Genomic DNA, 21632 nt, shown 5'->3' on the forward strand with positions numbered 1-21632 from the left:
CTACCCTGAAGGGCTTTGATGCCTCACCACCCAGTTAAAATTATGAGGTTGAGGAGGAGGAAACTGGGAGAAATACAAAAAGAAGCAAAAAAGTAACCAGGGGTGGATTTCCTTGCAATGAGTAAACGAAAGTTGGGTTTTTAATGCAAACAGTGTCCAGTTGGGAGAACTCCACTTGCCGCTTGCTGGACCACTGTTACTGCATCGCAGAGAGTGGTGGAAACAGATGGGTGAAAGCTGGGATGGCAGGTCATTGATTGTCCCTCCTCATTGACGGGAATAGGAGATGGGGGCATTTCACAAATGGAATGATCTTCTCTTAGCACCTTCTCAGAAGACTGCTGAGTCACTGTTTGAGTACACAGGGTTACATCTACCACATTGTGTACTTCAGTTATGTTCCTGTCTTAGAGATTTGCGATCAGTTGAAGAGGTGCTCCATTGTCTCACCGTGATAAGATGGAGGGGCACTGCTTTGTCTCACCACGATCAGATGGAGAGGCACTGTATTGTTTTACTGCAACCAGATGGAGAGGGACCATATTGTCTCACCATGATCAGTTAGAGGCACTGTATTGTCTCACCGCAATCAATTAGAGAGGCACCATATTGTCTCACCATAATCAGACAAAGGTAAATACTGACTAACTTATATTTAACAAGATGTGTGTGGATTTATCAACGAGCCTTACCATCAAGGTTTGGTGGCATTGTCCCATCAGGATAGACACCGTCCTTCATAAAAACGAGCAGCTCGTCACCCGATTTAACCTCTTTAATTACTTTATAGTAAATCTGGAAATAAGATTAAATATGGAATTAATCCAGGCTGCTGAATAAAGAGGGAGTTTGTAGGTTTATAGAGCAAGTACAGTGAGTACTGATTTAGTCCTTACCCTACTGAATAAATTGGGATTCTGTAGATTTACAGCAACTAATACCAATAGTTCCTTCACTGCAACTCCTGTTCACAGGGCTAGAATATAAACCTCAGCCCTGAACAACATTCTGTCTCACTTATCCACAACTGCATTCCAACCTAAAGTGAAAAGTTCTCTTGCTTCATGTCACACTCTTCATACAGAAAAACTTTAAATGGAATTTGCAATCCAGCCATACAATTCTCCACAGCCAAAGTGGAAGAGACTGGGATAGTGGATTTTTAAAACTTTAAGAACAAGTATTGAGATATCAGTAAATGTCAATTGGCTCACTGCTTAAGGCTGGCCTTGTAGCTGTTGCTTTGAAACCCGCCGGTTCTGAAGCTGGCAACAGTCACTAGGATATCTGGTTTATGAACCAGCTCAGTAAAATAAGCCTTAGCCACAAAATCAAATGGCAGCTCTGACTAACAAAGAGCCACTAAAGGACTGAACATTGCAATGGTGGCTATCAGAGATGGATGCCTGAAGCCTCTGTTCAATCAGCAGCCACTTCCTGCACCTTGGTGTTGCAGATCCTATCTGCAATGGGGAAGATTCAATGGCAGTTCATGGTGTTTTGAACAATCTACGATTCAAGCAACTGGGGCTTGGGCTCTTGTTCAACAGGACAATGACAAGAAAGAAAAGCTCTGAGATCAAACCCTCAGGAGTGAGGAGTGAGCCAAAGGTGGAAAGTTAGGGCAGCTGACGAAAGATTGGCACCAAAGGTAATTTTAATTCCATAATAGATGTTAATGGCAGACCACCTTAGAGAGGGATGTTTCCTACTAAGGGTGTTGACTCTGGATTGAGGATGGCATCTCATGAAAGAAAAGAACCCAGGTTTTCCATTATACCATTTAGCTCTTTGCTGACAGTTGTCATGGTTCGATTCATCAAGTCATTTAAAGCCTTAAATTGAGCAGAGCACATCAATTTTTTTTCTTTGTGATGGGGGTTTCTTACGAACACTGACATGCACCTAGCACTCCTCAATCCAATATCCAAATGGACAGTGGCAGTTACCTGAAGATAAAGCATTATTGTTGCAAAATTTGTTTTGGTATTAGAGTATAGCAACAGAAATGATATGAAAATAATTCAACAAATATAGAAATCTGATAGGACAAGAACTGAAACCTGGTGACCTCTTGAATGCTCTATGATCCCCCCTCCACCTTCTGACACCCTGGGGTCAGGACCCCAGTTTGAAAACTTATAGTCTAGTGGCAAGAAGGGAATTAAAAAGGATGTAGGCAGAAGAAAATGAGAAGCAGTTCAGGGCAGAACAATTACATTAGATGCTAAATGTTACCAGAACCTATTTTTGCCTTTGGGATTTGTGTTGAGCATTTTGTAAGGGGAAATAACTAGAACAGTGCTTTATTATAGCTTGAGCGTCACAAGAGGAATGAGCAATTCGCACAATAGACAAAAAAAATCATGCACGCACAAAAACACATACATGGTGAAAATTGGTCTTGGGTAAAAGCACAAATCAGATGTTGGTGAATTGTTGGCCACTTTTACTCTCTAAACCTAATTTTCTTTTCCACAATGGTAAAGAAAATTGGGAAGACAGGGTGCAAAAGGAGCTGCCGCTTTGTTATTGCTCATTTGTACTACTGCCCAAGACCTATTTCATCACACACACACACACACACGCACACACACACATCCACCAAACACAAACAATACACGCCTATACAAACAAACACACAAAAAACAATCACATACAAACACAAAACACATACAAGTTGCAGCTGGAGTTGGCTTCATAAGGCTGAGCCCAGGGCCAAATGCTCTGTGTCTAGGGGGAGAGTGGGGCAGGCAAATTTCCAACATGTTCAACAGAGCCCAGAATGTCAACAAACATCTTTTGGATTACTAGAGAGAAAGAGAATCATACTTGGAAATAAAGATATAAAAATAAAAATAAAGTAATATGGTGGGCGGGGTGTGTGAGGCAGGGGTGTGTGGGGGGTGTAAGCGTGGATATGTGAAGACATACCAAGGACCCAGAAAGCCGTATGGCAAATGGATGTGTCTTTTAATTATTCGCTTCTGGGGTGTGGGTGACACAGACAAGGTCATATTTATTGCTCATCCTTAATTTGCTCTGAGGGCAGTAAGAGTCAACCATATGTTGCGGAACCATAGTCAAATGTAGGCCATGTAGAGAAACCAGCTGGGCGTTGCACTCCTGAAAACTGTTCGGTGACATGGAGTGGACACGGTTGCAAAGGTTGAGCAACCTGCCTAGTCTTGGTGTCTGGGTTGACGCACAAAGAAAAGCACATGGGGGAGATATCAGGGGGTGACTAGCATTAGTGGAATCTCACCTATTAAGAAACAATCACTGCAGGAGAGAAATGGGAAAACATAGGACAAGAGATTAATGCTTCAATCTCATGATCTATGGCATCAGCTCAGGTCACAGGATTCAAAGCTGCCACTGCCTTGCTTCCTTTACTTTAACCCCCTTGCTGGAAAACAACAATAAAACATATTGTAAAGAGTAAGGAGAGATTTGGTCTATGGTACCTTAGTGGTTATGGAATTAAGCAAGCAACTAGTGAGCTCAAAACACACTTGAATTTAATACGCTTGGTCAATTGTCAAAAGGCGCTAGCTAAGATGACCATCAAAGCACCTGGATTGTTGTAAAAACCCAAAAGGGAAAGGCCAGGACTCCTACCCATTCTGGCTTATTCCAGAACTCTCAACTAGTTAAGTAATAACTGAAATGTTCATTCCATTTCCTGTGAAATGCTGCAAATTCAGGCAGCTTTCCCCTATGCAAAATTCAAGGAGTTTTTCAAAGAATCAAAGTCTTCCAATTGCCCTTGGTTAATTCAGCTTTCTGTGCACAAGATTCAGCCCTTGTCCATCTGGGGTCTTTGATTTCATGTTCTGCGTAAGTGATTACCCCTTAGCTGCAATTAATACTTATTGCCACTAGGAGACGCCCTTGCCTAGTGAAGTGGACATTGTTCTTTGTAACCCATTTGCAATACTTGTTCAGAACTATGAGCTTGCTCAGTTCTTCAGTAAGTTCAGCACTTTCATAACATCTCAAGCGAAAGGAAAACAAAGATCGTTTCTCTTCACAATACAAAACTGAGTTCTGGCTCCGTGGAACATTCCTGTTGATTTGTTTTTTAATACAATTTGTTAAAATTTAATAAACAAATAATTCTTTCCCCTCAATATTTACTTCAACCAGTTTACAACACAAAAAAACCATTCTGTAATGACATTAAATTCAAGATAATAAATTATGGGGGCTTTAGAAATATATTCAGATAATTGTCAACAGCAAATGAAAACTTGTGAACGTGACTTGAGTCCCCACAGAGAGTGGAAGGTTGTACACCCCACCACCCCCAACCATTGGGAAGTGTCATAATACTGTCCTAATTGGGAGCTGAAGCATGACAAAACTTTTGGCCTTTCTCTTTATGATTCGGTGCGAAGGTGTAGATTCTCCAGTATTCTGATGTGAGGATAAACACCATTAACTGTCCCACTTACCATTTCACATGTTTTTCCACAGTCTGAAACAATTATCCCTCTTCCCACCTTACCTCCAAGCCTTTGAGATCCCCAATTACACTGTGGAATCAGAGCATGACCTAATTGCAATGCTGCCACACAGCACACCATCCCTATGATACACCTGTCATGGATCATCACCCCGCCATCACCTTCCTTTAACTGGTATCACCACCTTTTCTGAAATTTGAGGGCTCAGACCTTTAGGAAAGAGACACTCATTTCAGGGATATAAAGCAGGTTCAATGACCAGTTTTAAATTTTTGGCTGCAGCATACATTCCCCAAAAAATAAGGTCCTGACCGGGGTTAAAGTGACCCCTACTGACCATCTGAGCATTCACAGCACTTTTTCCCTTTTTTAAGTTACACTATGTGCATATGATGCATCTCCATTAATCATCTTTCCATTTCTAATGATGGTTAACCACAATTAAAAGATAATATAAAATCACAGTGCATCACAATAATGAAAAGTGCCTTAATAGTATGGATCTATATGTGCATATATTCAAAAACTTATTTTAGCTCTGAAACTCCACTTGCAGAGCAAAAGGGGAGCTCATTGGGTTTGTTTGTGACTGAGCATTCTGGGCAAAACAGGATGATCAAAAGCTATCAAGAAAAAAAGCAATAAACGATAAAGCAAAATTCATTCATTAAGGAGTTAAGGGGCTCCTAACACCATTGACTCCCAGCATTCTGAATTGCAACACCAGAAGAGAACCACCTCTCTGCCTCTTGTTTGGTTTTGACATTGCACTTTATAATAGAAAGTGAAATGAAAACACAAAAATATTGCTTAAAATGACATGCAGGCTACACTAGATTCTTCCTCAAATAACACTCAGAATAAAATCAGAAATTGCTGACCTGTGTTTGTATTTAAAGATGTGGAACTCTGCTACTGTGGGCCTCAAAGTGCTGGACTTGTTTGCATGCTCTCCAGATAGATAAGTTTCAAACTATTGGAAAGCTCAGAGAACTCCAGTGGACACAGAGCTGTATCAGGCCCCTGTTCAGCAACAGAGGCAGAGCGTTCAGCCCTCTTGACCAGCTCTTCAACCCTTTCTTTCCCTGTGCTGGTGAAGTTATATCTCTCTGACTCTCTCTCTCGGAGATCTGCTGAGTTGTTTGAAAGCACATTCTGTCACTCCCACTAATCACATCAGCCAGGCTTGACCTCTGAACCTTCCCCACATTGCGTCTCTATTACTAAGAGATTGCGACACCAAGACCATTCATAAAAGCTGCAAGTTAAAATGGGTGCATCAGTGCTGGCAGAGTGGAATTAAAAGACTTCCCTATGTCTTTTTACAAGTATGGTTTGCAGCAAAAATAAGTTAGAATTTAAACAAAAGTTGAAGAGCACTGGTAGTCTACTGATTTCATTCTAAAACCATAACCCATCCCACAATCAAAAGAAAACAATGAAAAAACTGATGTTACTCAGCTGATCACTTGAACTGTTCACAAGAGAAAGCCAACAGTGAAAATAATCAGCAAGAAACCAGAGAGTGAGACGCAATGGATTCGGTCACAGCTAATCTTACCAATCCAGTCATATATAAAGCATGGAATAACCAATACGTATTAAATCCCTAATCTCCCTGATACACCTGTAAGCATACAATACTGAGGCACTGACATAAAAATACACAGAGATTCCATAGCGCAGCTAGCTTACTTGCTGAGAAGATTCTGTCTTGAGGTAACAGGGTACTGGACAGGACTGCAGCCACTGCAATGTTAGCTGCATGCTTCTTTTCACCTCAGTCATGTATGGAATCAATGTTCTGATTCCTGCAAATTCCAGCCCAAGCCTTCCCCACAGTTTAGTGAGATTTTGGGTAGCACTGCAGCCATCCTTTTGTGGATAGCCAAGTCCAAACATTGAAAGCAAAAAAGAGAAATTTTTTCTGCTATTCTACCATGAGAGCCAACCATCAGGGAATGACAGACAGGTAGAACGAGTCGGAGGAATAAAAACAGAAAACGCTGGAAAAACTCAGTTAACGTTTTGAGTCCGCTTGACTCTTCTTCAAATGCTGCCAGACCTGTTGAGTTTTTCCAGCATTTTCTGTTTTTATTTCAGATTTCCAGCACCCGCAGTATTTTATTTTTATATAAACAAGTAGGAGGAGATTGGCAGTCTACTCCCACATCTGCTAAAACTTCAATCCAGAGGCTGCAGGAAAATGCCCTGAGGCAGTCGCCTTTGCCAGTTCACCAAAGCGCAGTAACTGCCCAGCACAATCAAGGGTGGGAAGCAACAACTTTTTGATTTGTCAGTAATATCAGCATCTTTGCAACCTATTTTCATTCTATCGTCAAAATCAAGGGAAGGACTCCTCGTCTGTACACAAAAGGATCAATTTCATGCCCTTTTCTAAGGAACCCATTCCTCCATTTTAAGTTCAGGCAGCATTTCTTTGCAAGTCAAAAATTAGACAAATAACCATAAAATTGCTGAAAAAAATGCAATTACTGGAAATCAGAAATAAAAGAAAAAGTGTTGAGAAACAGGTCTCAGTGTGAAAAAGAAGGACAGATTAACTTTTCATCTGGAAATCTTTCTCAGAACACACAAAGTGTCGACAAGAATTGTTAACCTGTCTTTTCTCTTTTATATTAGTAAATTGGCCACCATCAGAAACTGGGCAGAATTTTCTACCTGCCAGGCGGGTGGGCCCGACCCAATCTCTGGTGGGCGGGGAGCCGATCCCCGCCGGAGAAGCAGGCCCTGCTGCCATTTTACGTGGGTGGGCCAATTAAGGCCCGCCCAGCGTGACGTCCAGCAGGAAGCGCTGTGCACATCTCCCTGAGGCTAGGTGCTGCCTCAGGGAGATCGCTTACACTCTGGAAAATGTTAAAAATAGAAGGAAAAAATTCCCTAACATGTCCCCCTCATGAGATGAGATACATACTAACTTTATTAAAACGTTTAAAACCCTGCATGAAACCTCATCCCGCCGCTGGGTGAGGTTTCATGTTTTTTCTATTTGCCGCCGGGGCTCCAGCCCTGCCTGCAGCCTTAAGGTTGGACGGGCAGGTCCTTTAATTGTTTTAATGATCCTGTCAATGGCCTCAATTGGCCATTGACAGGTTGGCGGGCGCACTGCTGATTTGGCTGTGCCCCCGCCTTCCTGAAAATTTAAATGGGGCGGGAGGACATTGGGGGATCCCTCTGAAGTCATCCTGCATCATTTTACATGTCGGCAAGCGGGCCCCGCCCCCTGCTCACCAACAGCAAAATTCAGCCCACTGAGTTTTACTCTGTAAGATAGTGCCATTAGGAGAGAGACTTCAGAATCTTGCTCTGCATAGCCACTTAGTAACCAGAACCTGCAACTACAAAAAGTATACAAAAAATGTCAAAAATAACATATCCTGATAAATGGAAAAGATACAAAGAAAAGCAAAGGGTGACAAAATAGATAGTAAGAGTTTCAAAATGGAGGATGAAAAGAAACTTGCCGGGGATATCAACATCAACACAAAATAAATTACAATTATATTAAGAAAAAGAGGGTAGTCACGAGCAACGCCCTCAAAACTGATAATTGTCAATGAAAATAGGGAAATGGCAGATGGTGGACATGCTGAATAATTATTTTGTGTCAGTATTTATAGCAGCAAAAGAAGTCAGCATGCCAGACATCCCAAGAAAACTAATACTTAATTGGGGCAGGACTCACCAAAATTAATGTAAGCAAAATAACAGTAATGAAGAAAATAATGGCACTAAAGAGTGACAAATCCCCAGGACTAGATTGTTTCAATCCCAGGGTTTTACAGGAAGTGAGTGATAACATTGCAGATGCCCTAATTGTAATCTTCCAAAGTCCTATCTACTTGGGAATCATCCCTTTAGATTGAAAAATTGTCACTCCACTATTTAAGGAAGGTGACAGTGAATCCAGGGAGTTATAGGCCAGTTAGCCTAACATTTGTTATTGGGAAATTGAAAGAGTCTATAATTAGTGATAGGGTGACTGAACACCTTGAACATTTTCAGCTGATCAGAGATAGCAGCATGCATTTGTAAAGGGAAGTTCATATCTGACAAACCTGATCGAATTTTTTGAAGAGATGACTAAAATAGTGGAGGGGGAGCAACTATGGATGTTACTTATATGGATCTCTAGAAGGCGTTTGATGAACTCCCTCATCAGAGGCTGTTAGCTAAAGCTGAAGTCCATAGAATTGAAGGCCAATTATTAACACAGCTAGGAAATTGGCTGAGTGGCTGGAAAAAGAGAGTAGGGTAATGGGTGAGTACCCTAATTGACAGGATATGGCCACTGGTTTTACCAAGAATCTGTGTTGGGGCCCCAACTATTCAATAACAACTCAGATAATGGGATAGAAAGATACATACACAAAATTGCCGATGACACAAAGATAGAAGGTAATGTAAGCAATGTAGATGGAAGCATAAAATTGCAAAGAAATATTGCTAGATTAAGCGAATGGGAAAAACGGTGGCAAATGGATTTCAATGTAGGCAAATGTGAGAAAAGCCATTTTGGACCTAAAACGGATAGAACCGGATACTTGTTAAATGATGAAAAGCTAGAAACAGTGGAGGTCCAAAGAGACATGGAGTTTCAGGGACATAGATCATTAAAGGTGCAGAAAATAAACAAATAATGGATGCTGGCCTTTATACCCAAAGGATGAGAATAAAAGGGAGCTGAAGTCATGCTTCAGCTATACAAAGCCCTGGTTAGACCACACCTGGAGTACTGAGAGATCTGAGCACCACACCTTAGGAAGGATATACTGGCCTTGGAAGGAGTGCAGCGATGATTTGCCAGGGTGACACCTGGACACCAATGGTTACACTTCAAGGAGAGATTACACAAACTAGGCTTGTATTAGCCAGAATTTAGAAGGTTAAGGGATGATTTGATTGATGTTTTCCGATATTAAGGCGAACAGATAGGGTAGATAAAGAGAAACTATTTCCACTGATTGGAGAGTCAGGACTCAGAAGCATAGTCTAAACATTAGAGCCAGACCTTCCAGGAGTGAAAGTAGGAAACATTTCTACACACAAAGGGTGGTAGAAGTTTGGAACTCACTTCTTCAAATGGCAATTGATGCTAGATCAATTGTTAATTTTCCTGGTATTGATAAGCTTTTACTAATCAAAGGTGTTAAGAAATAAGGGAGAAAGGTGGAAATATGGAGTTAGGTCACCATGATGTAAGCTATGATTTCATTGAATGGTAGAAACAGGCTTGAGGGGCAACATGACCTAATCCTGTTCCTTTGTTCCTATGTTCCTACATGGTTATAGGAAACTGTTGACACAGAGGATTACCATTTGAAATATTTACAAAGGCAGTTAAATGCTGAACAGGAAATGCACATACACACAAAACTTTTCCATAGATGCTGGCTGGCCTGCTGTTCATTGCCAATATTTCATTTTTAAAAGAAATGGAATTGGCCATGGAATGAATGACTTTTACAAATATTTGGAGAGACCAACCAAGCTTGGAATCTTTAAAATCCTTCACACCTGCAAGACAGATCTGGGAAGTATTCCTGTGCATACATGAACTGTGGCAGTTAGACGAGGTCCCGTGTATATCATCAACAAATCGACTGGAACACAGTTTATGTTTGAACGGTAGCCACAATCTTAAATCTGATAATGGTTGCTTGGTATTTGTGTGGTTTTGGAGAGAGAGAAGGGAAAGGCTTTGGGAGAGAGGGGTTGCTGTGTCACAGATAAATGGAGACGTGAGACAGCTGGCAATAGATGCAACAATATCTTAAAGAAAAGGATAATAATAGCAATATTTAGAAGTTTACCTTAAACTACACAAAGGGACTTTTATTAGTTGGAACTTTGACATTACTCTGTGGGAACCAGTGGATGAATACTTAACACATTTAAATGAAACTCCTCTCTCTATCAGTTTAGCCACTAGTTTTAAGTGTACAATGTAATTTCAGGGTTTTTAAAAATTAATTCATGGAATGTGGGCGTTGCTGGCCAGGCCAGCATTTATCGCCCATTCCTAGTTTCCCTTGAGAAGGTGGTGGTGAGCTGCCTTCTTGAACCGCTGTAGTCTATGTGGTGTATGTACACCCACAGTGCTGTTAGAGAGGGAGTTCCAGAATTTTGACCCAGCAACAGTGAAGGAACAGCAATATATTTCCAAGTCATGATGGTGAGTGGCTTGGAGAGAAACTGCCAGGCGGTGGTGTTCCTATGTTTTACTGCCCTTGTCCTTTGAGCTGGTAGCGGTCGTAGGTTTGGAAGGTGTTGTCTAAGGAGCCTTGGTGAGTTCTTGTAGTGCATCTTTTAGATGGTATACACTGCTGTCACTGTGCGTTGGTGGTGGAAGGAGTGAATGTTTGTAGATGGGATGCCTATCAAGCAGGCTGCTTTGTCCTTGATGGTGTCAAGCTTCTTGAATGTTGTTGGAGCTGCGCTCATCCAGGCAAGTGGAGAGTATTCCATCACACTCCTGACTTGTGCCTCATAGATGGTGGAGAGGCTTTGGGGAGTCAGGAGGTAAGTTAATCATCACAGGATTCCCAGTCTCAGACCTGCTCTTGTAGCCACAGTATTTATCTGGCTAGCCCAGTTCAGTTTCTGGTCAATGGTAACCCCCAGGATGTTGATAGTGGGGAATTCAGCGATGGTACTGCCTTTGAATGTCAAGGGTGATAACCATGGAGATGGTCATTGCCTGGCACTTGTTTGGTGTGAATGTTACTTGCCACATCAGCCCAAGCTTGGATATTGTCCAGGTCTTGCTGCATTTGGACTTGGACTGCTTCAGTATCTGAAGAGTCGTGAATGGTGCTGAGCATTGTGAAATCATCAGCAAACATCCCCACTTCTGACTTTATGATAGAAGGAAGGTCATTGGTGAAGCAGCTGAAGATGTTTGGGCCCAGAATACTACCCTGATGAACTCCTGCAATGTTGTCCTGGAACTGCGATGATTGACCTCTGACAACAACAACCATCTTCCTTTTAGCTAAGTATGACTCCAACTTGTGGAGAGTTTTCCCGTCAATTCCCATTGACTCCAGTTTTGAGCTCCTTGATGCCACACTCGGTCAAATGCTACCTTGATGTCAAGGCCAGTCACTCTCACCTCACCTCTGGAGTTCAGCTCTTTTGTCCATGTTTGAACCAAGGCTATAATGAAATCATGAGTTGAGATCAGAACCTAAACTGAATGTCAGTGAGCAGGTTATTGCTAAGCATGTGCTGCTTGATGACCCCTTCCATCACTTTACTGATGACCGAGAGTAGATTGATGGGGCGGTAATTGGATGGATTGGATTTGTCCTGCTTTTTGTGTACAGGATATGCCAGGGCAATATTCCTCATTGCTGAGTAGATGCCAGTGTTATAGTTGTACTGGAACAGCTTGGCTAGGGGTGCAGCAAGTTCTGGAGCACGAGACTTTAGTACTATTGCCGGAATATTGTCAGGGCCCATAGCCTTTGCAGTATCCAGTGCCTTCAGCAGTTTCTTGATATGACGTGGAGTGAATCGAATTGGTTGAAGACTGGCATTTGTGTTGCTCGGGATCTCCGGAGGAGGCTGAAATGAATGATCCACTTGGCATTCTGGCTGAAGATTGTTGCAAATGCTTCAGCCTTATCTTTTGCACTGAGGTGCTGGGCGCCCCCATCATTGAGGATGGGGATATTTGTGGACCCTCCTTCTCCAGTGAGTTGTTTAATTGTCCACCACCATTCATAACTGGATGTGGCAGGACTGCAGAGTTTAGATTTGATCTGATGGTTGTGGAACCATTTAGCTCTGTATATCAGTTGGTGCTTATGCTGTCTGTCACACACAAGTAGTCCTGTGTTGTAGCTTCACCAGGTTGACATCTCATTTTTATGTATGCCTGGTGCTGCTCCTGCCATGCCCTCCTGCACTCTTCATTGAACCAGGGTTTATCCCCTGGCTCGATGGTAATTGTAGAGTAGGGGATATGCTGGGCCATGAGGTTACAGATTGTGTTTGAGTACAATTCTGCTGCTGCTAATGGCCCACAGTGCCTCATGGTTGCCCAGTCTTGAGTTGCTAGAAATTTTCGAAATCTATTCCTATTTAAGCATGGTGGTTGTGCCACACAATATGATGGAGAGTATCATCAATATGAAGATGAGACTACGTCTCCACAAGGACTGTGCAGTGATCACTCCTACCGATACTGTCACAGAGAGATGCAGCTGCGGCAGGCAGGTTGGTGAGGATGAGGTCAAGTATGTTTTTCCCTCTTGTTGGTTCCCTCACCACCTGTCACAGACCAGTCTAGCAGCTGTCTTTTAGGACTCTGCCAGCTTGGTCTGTACTGGTGCTACCGAGCCACTCTTGGTGATGGACATTGAAGTCCCCCACCCAGAGTACATTCTGCACCCTTGCCCCTCTCAGTGCTTCTTCCAAGTGGTGTTCAACATGGAGGAGTATTAATTCATCAGCTGAGGGAGGGTGGTATGTGGAAATCAGCAGGAGGTTTCCTTGCCCATGTTTGACCTGATGCTATGAGACTTCATGGGGTCCAGAGTCGATAATGAGGACTCGCAGAGCAACACCCTCATGACTGTATACCACTGTGCCACCACCTCTGCTGGTTCTGTCCTGCCGGTGGGACAGATGGTGATGGTGATGTCTGGAACATTATCTGTACGTATTATTTCGTGGGTATGAGTATGTCAGGCTGTTGCGTGACTAGCCTTTGAGACAGCTCTCTCAATTTTGGCAGTAGCTCCCAGACATTAGTAAGGATGGCTTTGTCAACAGGGCTGAGTTTGCTGTTGTTGTTTACGGTGCCTCGGTCAATTCGGTTTCATTCCTTATTGACTTTCTAGCAGTTTGATACAACTGAAAGGATTGCTAGGCCATTTTGGAAGGCATTTATGAGTCAACCACATTGCTGTGGGGTCTGGAGTCACATGTAAGCCAGACCAGGTAAGTACGACAGATTCCCTTCCCTAAAGGGTATTAGTGAATCAGGTGGGTTTTTACTACAATCAACAATGGTTTCATGGTCATCATTAGACTTTCAAATTCAAATCAATTTCAAATTGCACCATCTGCCATGGTGGCATTTGAACCCGCATCTTCAGACACTTACCCTGGGTCTCTGGATTACTGGTCCAATGACAATACCACTACGACACCACCTCCCCAGGGTCTATGTAGTGTGAGGAGTGGGTCTTAAATACAGTAGGACCTCCAATATCTACATCCCCGATTACACAGAATTACACAGAATTTACAGCATAGAAATATGTCATTCAGTTTAACTGGTCTATGCTGGTGTTTATGCATCACACAAGCCTCCTCCCACCCCTATTAATCTAACTTTATTAGCATTTCCTTTTATTCCTTTCCCTCTCATGTCTCATTATCTAGCTTCCGCTTAAATGCATCCATGCTATTCGCTTTAATTATTTCAAGTGATAGCAAGTTTCACACTCTAACTAGTATCTGGGTAAAGAAGTTCTTTCTAAATTCTTTATAGAATTTATTCGTGTCTACCTTATATTTATGGCCCTTAGGCCTGGATTTTTCGTGCCCGCTGGTGTTGGGCATGATCGGTGGTGTGAGTTAGATGGATATGGCGAGAAGACCAAAACTCGGTTTCACAACATCCTGAAACCAGTTTGTGATCATTTGTTCCACCCACCGATGGCGGGCCGTGTTCCTCGCCCTCAGACATCAGGAACTTCATTGTAATACATCAGCATATCATTATAAGAACAGTCTGCAGGACTCATCCGCCCCCCTTGCTGGATCATCTGCCTACCCCCATCGACATGTTTCCCAAAAGCATATGTAAGGTGTGCACTTGGCGGACTGCACTTCGCTTGGGATTTAAAGTTTGTTTGCTTACCTTGCTTCGTTCAGCACTGGCAGTCATCAGCACCAGGCTTCACAGACAGCACCACATCATTTTTAGGGGGGCTTACATGTAGGTCCCTACCTACCAGATCAGCCATATGTGGGTGGCTTTTCAACAGCTGCAGGGCATGGTCTTGCTTGGGGGAAGGGGAAAAGTGGCCTCAGGCAAGGGAAGAGGCTGCAGGATGAGAGCTGTACTGGGGAAGGACAGTATTCCAGGGTGTGACTGGGGGCATATGCTGATCTGTGCAAGTGGGCTCAAGATGGTGAGAACGGAGGAGGCAGTTTCCAGAGGAGATAGGTCAGATTTTATGTGAGGGTATATGTATGAGAATGGGCGGTGATGTCCCTTGAGCTGGCAGTGGGTGAGATGCCAGTGAATGTGTGATGGGCTTGAGTGTGAGAATTTAGAGTGATGAGATGGTTGCCATACCCTGGCTGCATGGATGAGATCATTCATCCTCTATCTACATTGGATGGCCAACCTCTTCTGTCCAACATTTGGCACTGATCACCACTGCCATCGCCTACCAAGCCAGAGTGGTAAAGTAGCTGCCCCTCCTGCAGCCAGAGCAGGGGTAGAGGACATCACAGTGGGACGCATAGCGTCCAAAATGCATTTGAGGGTTGCAGTCTTCTTGCCTTTTGGAGCCATGTCTTCTTTGTTGCAGTCCTGGGCTGGAAGCACTGAGTGCAGCTGTACTTTAAATATGGCGCCCGGCATGATAAAGCGGCGAGGTGATGGCATGGTGGACGAATGAGTGTCTGCCCGCCATGGAAACGGTGTGTTTCCTGGGAATGCATAAGTAATACGGTGGGTTTGGGATGATCCAATGTCAAAACCTGCCGTTGCAGCTGGCAAGTAAAATGTTGTTTTACCTGCCCTCTGCAACACTTAGTGCAAATCTGGGACGATTCCACCCTTAGTTTTGGATTCCCCCACAAGTGACAATATTGGACTGGATTTTGCACTCCTCTGACAGTGGCTTTGAAGGTGAGGAAGGATGTAAAATCCAGCAGGGGCTCTCCCCGCCACCTACCCACCAGCCCAACCTGTCATAGATTTTACAGGAGGCAGGGAAGGTGTCGGGCAGCCTGCCAACTAATGGCCACTTAAGGGTCTCATCTCACCACTGCCAATATTTTATCTGCAGCTTTAGCTGTGCGCGCTGGTACCAGGGAAGGTGAGGGAACTGGGTCCATTGGAGACACCCTCCCCATCAAGGTCTTCCCCTCTTTAACCCTTTCCCTGGCCACTGATCCCACCCTTTCTGGGACTCTCAGCACTGTATTTCCCAAACTTGTACTTACTTGGGCTCCTCAGCATGCCTGTAATCCCAGCAGTAGCTACCACTCCTGGTGCCTGCTGCTGGGACTATAGAACTGTCTGCCATCTAAGTGGCCGGCACCTCTCTAAGGCAGGACTTCCTCCTGAGTTGGGGCAAATGTCTTGCCTTAAAGCAATTAATGCTGCTCCCAGCATGAATTGGTATGTGGCAGCTATCAGGATCGTGGGCAGGCTCCCACCCTCTAACTCTTTAGCCAGAGGTTGGGACTGAGGTGCCTCATAAAATCAAGCCCATCGTCGCTATGCCTACCCTATTGAATTCCTCCATAATTTTAAAGATCTCTATTAGATAACATTTCAGTCTTTTCAAGAACAGATGAAAAAGCTCCAGCCTGTTCAGTCTTTCCTGACAGTTACAATTTGAGCACAAAAATCTAGGCTGGCACCCGAGTACAGTACTGAGGAACTTCAGCGCTGTTGGAGGCGGTACCTTTCAGGTACGATGTAAAATCGAGGCCCTGTCTGCTCTCTAAGGTGGGCATAGGAGATCTGATGGCACTATTTCAAATAAGAGCAAGGGAATTATTCTTGGTGTCCTGGTCAATATTTTCCCTTAATAAACATCACAAAAAAATCAGATCATCACATAACTGTGTGACCTTGTTGAGCACAAACTTTTCCTACATCACAACAGTGAATACACTTTAAAAGTACTTCATTAGCTGTAAAGCTCTTTGGGGCATCCTGAGGTCATAAATGGTGCTATATAAATGTAAGTCTATCTTTCTTTCTTTATAACTGCTCAGAATTTTACTTACGGCCTAACTTCAAACATCCCCTCCTTACACAGCCTCTTTTATTATCGATGTTTCACTTCCCTTGCTTGATGAATAAAACCATACAGCATTTCTCTCATTGTTTGCATTATACTTGTATTTATTCCTATCCTAAGGTTATTGTTGCACCATTTATTTTAGCCAAAATTATGGGAATCTCAATTATCTACCTATTTCCATTACCTTCCAACGATGTAGAAAAGTCTCCTCCATAATGAGAGAGAATGGAAGCTGCACAGTAACCATTGGTGATTAAACACATTCTTTCAAGGTTTTATCCCCAATTGCTGCAAACTTTATCAAATAGTTCCCTTAATTTCACAAAACGAGGACCCAATCTAAGTAGTACAAATGTGCACGCATGAACAGAATTCCTGGATGGAAAAGGAAACCCAACAAGACCACAGTTTATAGAAGATACTTTGTGGTTAGAGAGTGGGGGCAGGGTTACTGCCAGGTTTAATGCTCAATCCCACATCCCCTCTCATGAGGTGCAGCAGCTGTATTAAGAGTTGGAGGGTGGGAGGGACATCAGGAGCTTTTCTGGGATTTGGGCTTTTCTGAGATTTGGACGAGGGTCATAAACCATAATCAAAATATAGATAGTAGGATTATGTTTCCTTTACCGTTACGCCACTGACATCCCCCAACACCAGCTCCTCAGTAGCTGTTCTTTGCCTTCATGGACATACCACAATAAGATTAAGGGAAATTTGTTATTCCTCAGATTTGAAGCAGTCCATGTCCGCATGCAGCAAAATCTGGACAACATTCAGGCCTGGGCAGATGAAATGGCAAGTAGCATTTCTATTGCATAAGTGCCAGGCAATGACCATTTGAAACACGAGAGAGTCTAACCTTCCCCTCTTGACATTCAATGGCATTACTATTGCTGTATACCCCACCATCAAAATCCTGAGATAAAAACAGAAAGTGCTGGAAAAACTCAGCAAGTCTACAGCATCCATGGAGAGAGAAACAGAGTTAAGGTTTTGAGTCCAATATGACTTCTTCGTTCTGGTAGAAGTGTCATATCAAACTTGAAATGTTAACTCTGTTTTTCTTTCCACAGATGCTGAGTTTCTCCAGCACTTTCAGTTTTCATTTCAATTCTCCAGCATCCACAGTATTTTGCTTTTACTTATCAACATCCTGAAGGTTACCACTGACAAGAAACTGAACTGGATCAGCCATATAAATAGTGTGGCTACAAGAGCAAGTCATAGATTGGGAATTCTGTGGCAAGTAACTCACCTTCTAACTCCCCAAAGCCTGTTCATCATCTACAAGGCATAAGTCAGGAGTGTGATGAAATACTCTCCACTTGCCTAAATGAATGCAGCTCCAACAATACTCAATAAGCTCAACATCATCCAGGACAAAGCAGCCTGCTTGATCAGCACCCCATCCGCCACCTTAACATTCAATCCCTCCGCCACTGACACACGGGTCAGAATTTTATAGCCCTGTCACAGTGGGGACGGGGCCGTAAAATGTGGCGAGCCATTCAAAACTCCATTTGCTTTAGCTGGACTGTAAAATCACGTCGGCAGGAGAGGCCATAAAATTCTGCCCACAGTGACAGCACTGTGTATCATCTAGAAGATGCACTGCAACAACTCGACAAGCTACTTTTACAGCATCTTCCAAACCTGTGACCTCTGCCACCTAGAAGAACAATGGTAACAGATACACGGGAACACCACCATCTGTAAGTTCCCCTCCAAATCACACAACATCCTGACTTGGAACCATATCACCGTTCCTTCACTGTTACTGAGTCAAAATCCTGGAACTCCCTTGCTAAAAGCATTGTGGGTGTATCTACACCACGTGGACTTCAGGGATTCAAGAAGGCTGCGTACTACCATCTTCTCACGCGCAATTAGGGATGAGCAATAAATGCTGGACTAACCAGCAATGCTCACACCCATGAGCATGTAAAGAAAAGAAATTCAGTTAACCACATAGCATGGACTTGAAGGTCTCTCCAGAAGTAATACTTGATTTTGGACTGGTTTCACTTATTTATCCTGCAGCTCTGCCTCAAACACACCCCACTTCATAATCTTTCATCTGTCCAAAGCATTTAAAAATAGCAACAAGAGATTCAGAATAACTGTACCTCGTAACTAAACATGGGGAATTGAAATACCTGCTTCACCCCACTCTCACTTCCAAATACTTCCCTAAACTTTCATATAGTTACCTTATAAACTAACTCAGATCATCTATTCACAGCATCAAACCAAGTTAGATTCAAGCTTCAACTGGCTTTTACTCAAACTATAGAATTATAAATATAAAACCAAACTCTGCCTTTAATGTAGAAAATCTGATCATCCTCACCCTTTTACTCTTAGGGACTCTGGTGTTAATTCATCTCCAACCTGTTCACCTGAGAGATTCACTGCCCCTGATATCAACCCATTCATTCCTTGCCCACGTGTGGAATCATCCCAGATTTGCTAAGTGTGGTAGTGGGTGTGTAAAATTACATTTTACCTGCTGGCTGTGATGACGGGTTTTCATGCCATATCATCCTAATCCCGCATATTATTTATACATTCCTGGGAAACATGCTGTTTTGATTCGCCTGCCCGCCATCACCTCACTGCTTCATCATGCTTGGCACCATATTTAAAGTCCAGATGCGTGCACACATCTCAATGCTTCCAGGCCATGACTACTGCAGGGAAGATGTCCACAAAAGGCAAAAAGAATGCAGCCCCCGGGTTTAATGACGTGTCACTGGAACGCCTTTTGGATGTTGTGGAGGCCTGGCACAATGTCCTCTACCCCGACTCTGGCTGCAGGATGGGCAGCGGTGTTACCAATTAGGCTTGGGAGGTGGTGGTCAGTGCCAATGCCCTACAAAAGAGGACAGCCACCCAGTGCCACTACAGGATGAATGGCTTAATCCGTTCCGCCAGGTTAACTCACTCTTCTCATCACTCTGAACTCAAATTCACAAATCCATCATACATCCACAGGGATCTCATGCCTCAAGGGGCAACACCACGAACATTCACACACACCCTCACATCTCCTTCAGGGTCATACCCTCTCAAACTCACATCCTCATTCTTGTTCATGGCTCCACTCACCACACAAACATTCCATGCAGTGTCATGCATCACGCTCACACTCTCTCCATGTTTTCATGCAGGAGAAGCCTGCTCACATCAGCAGGGAGAGGTCCCAGACCAGAGGTGGAGTATCCTACATTAGTCCCCTCACACACTTTGAGGAGTATGCCATCGTGCCAACTGGTGAGGATGTGAACCCTGCCTGCGGTGACGGTGAGGTCAGTGGTGAACATCCACCTGAGGATCCTGCACAACCTCATCCCTCCCTCAATGCAACTGTGAGTGCTCTATCTCCTGCTTTTGACCCTGCTGTCATGCACTACTTATCTCTACTTTGATTCACAGGGAGCTCTCCCAAGGGACCAATTGCTAGTCTCTCAGCTCCATCCACGTCCTCACCTGCAGCCAAGAGGACTCCTCCTCCAGTGAAGAGGTTGAAATAAGCAGCCCAGAAGACCCATCACTGCAGAGGGAGCAGCCGGCCCATGGGTGATTCTGGAGGGAAAAGTGTGGGTGTGGCAGGGCCTTTCGGAGCCTTGTGCAAGCACTCTCACAGGCATGTGGATCCTTCATATTTCACATTCATCTCAATGTCCTGAGCATTTTGAATGCTGCCTGCTGGGGTTTGCTTTCAGTTGTCCATATTTGAGCTGACCTGCATCTCCGCCCACCCAATAATCACACCCCCATGCAGCACCTGATCTTGCCCACCATGACTGTCATTTCACTTTCGGTTTGGACAGCATGGTCTAGATTCAGTTCTTTGTGCACTCTCCCTCCCCCAATCCTTTACTTTCCCCCATCACTGTTCACCACACCCTCCTCCTGGCATCAATTTCCACCTCCCCTCTGTTATCTCCCAGCCACAACCCTTTTCCTTCAGAGATGTCCTGGTGAACGTGCCTGTTCTCTTCCTTCCTGAAAATCCCACACCCATCCACATTAACCTTCCTGACCTCCTCCTTCCAACCTCCGGATCCCCAACAACCACCCTTGCCGTCCCTTTTATTGCTACCATCGAACCCTCACCCTCCCACCCTACTGCCTCAATCTGCCCTTGGTCATTCTCACCCTTTCTCCATATCACACCCATCCTCAGTTCAGCTCCCCATGAGGCAGACACGGACCTATCCGACCCCTCCTGTGCACGTTCACTTGCACATCGCCCCCTCCGCACCCCTTTCGCCCTAGACACCCCTCCCCTCTCCGCATTCTTCCCTTGCACCTTCCACCCCCCCCCTTACACCTACCTCCCCAGTTGCAATCTTCTCCCCCTTTACCGTCTCCTCCCCCTGTTCTCCCTCCACCCACAACCTCCCCCCAACACCTTCATTCTCCCCTTCCCAACCTCTCCCCATCCTGACACCTTCATTCCCCCCTCCCAACCTCCCCACACGTGACACCTTCATTCTCCCCTTCCCAACCTCCCCCCATTCTGACACTTTCATCGCCCCTCTCCCTACTTCCCCCCATCCTGACTCCTTCATTTCCTCCTTCCCAATCTCACCCACCTGAACACCTCTTCCTCTCCCAGCCAATCCTAGCCCTTCCTCTCCCAACCCCTCGACCATCACCCGTTGTGAGCATCAATGGTAACTATCCAACTTCTGTGAGCTGCTTTGCAGCAGAGCCATGTCCATGAGAATCAACCCAGCATCCATGGACATTCCTCCAGTGTGCCATTGGTGTCAGGCTCCAGCATATTCTACTTCTTAGATGTCCGTTATGTGAGCATAGCCCTGGTGGGTAATTCCCGACTTCTGCATGTCACACTTGTCAAGGCGTGTTCTACACCAGCATGCTTTCCCGCTGAAGTGGGTGGATGATCCACCAGTGGGGTGGGGGCGGGGAGAGGCAATTCAGGCAGGCCTAATAATGATATGCTGATGTATTACAATGAGGTTCCTGATGTCCAATGGCGGGAAATGCAGCCTGCCATCGACGGGCTGAGCTGACGATCACGAACCGGTTTCACGCTGTGGTGAAACCAGTCGCACCATATTGTCCATTCATGCCACCAAACATGCCCAACGCCAGCGGGCAG

At 44.3% G+C, this 21632-nt stretch overlaps 1 protein-coding gene across 1 annotated transcript in view; it reads right to left on the bottom strand.

The window, feature by feature from the left end:
• Positions 1–21632, bottom strand: part of prdm16 (PR domain containing 16) — a 537585-nt gene that overhangs the window by 77253 nt on the left and 438700 nt on the right. Inside the window, exon 5 of the mRNA XM_041206996.1 lies at positions 693–795. Coding sequence (XP_041062930.1) covers positions 693–795 — 103 coding nt within the window. The remainder of the gene's footprint in view (positions 1–692; positions 796–21632) is intronic.

Source organism: Carcharodon carcharias, chromosome 15 (genome assembly GCF_017639515.1).
Source record: "Carcharodon carcharias isolate sCarCar2 chromosome 15, sCarCar2.pri, whole genome shotgun sequence".
Taxonomy (NCBI): Eukaryota; Metazoa; Chordata; class Chondrichthyes; order Lamniformes; family Lamnidae; genus Carcharodon; species Carcharodon carcharias.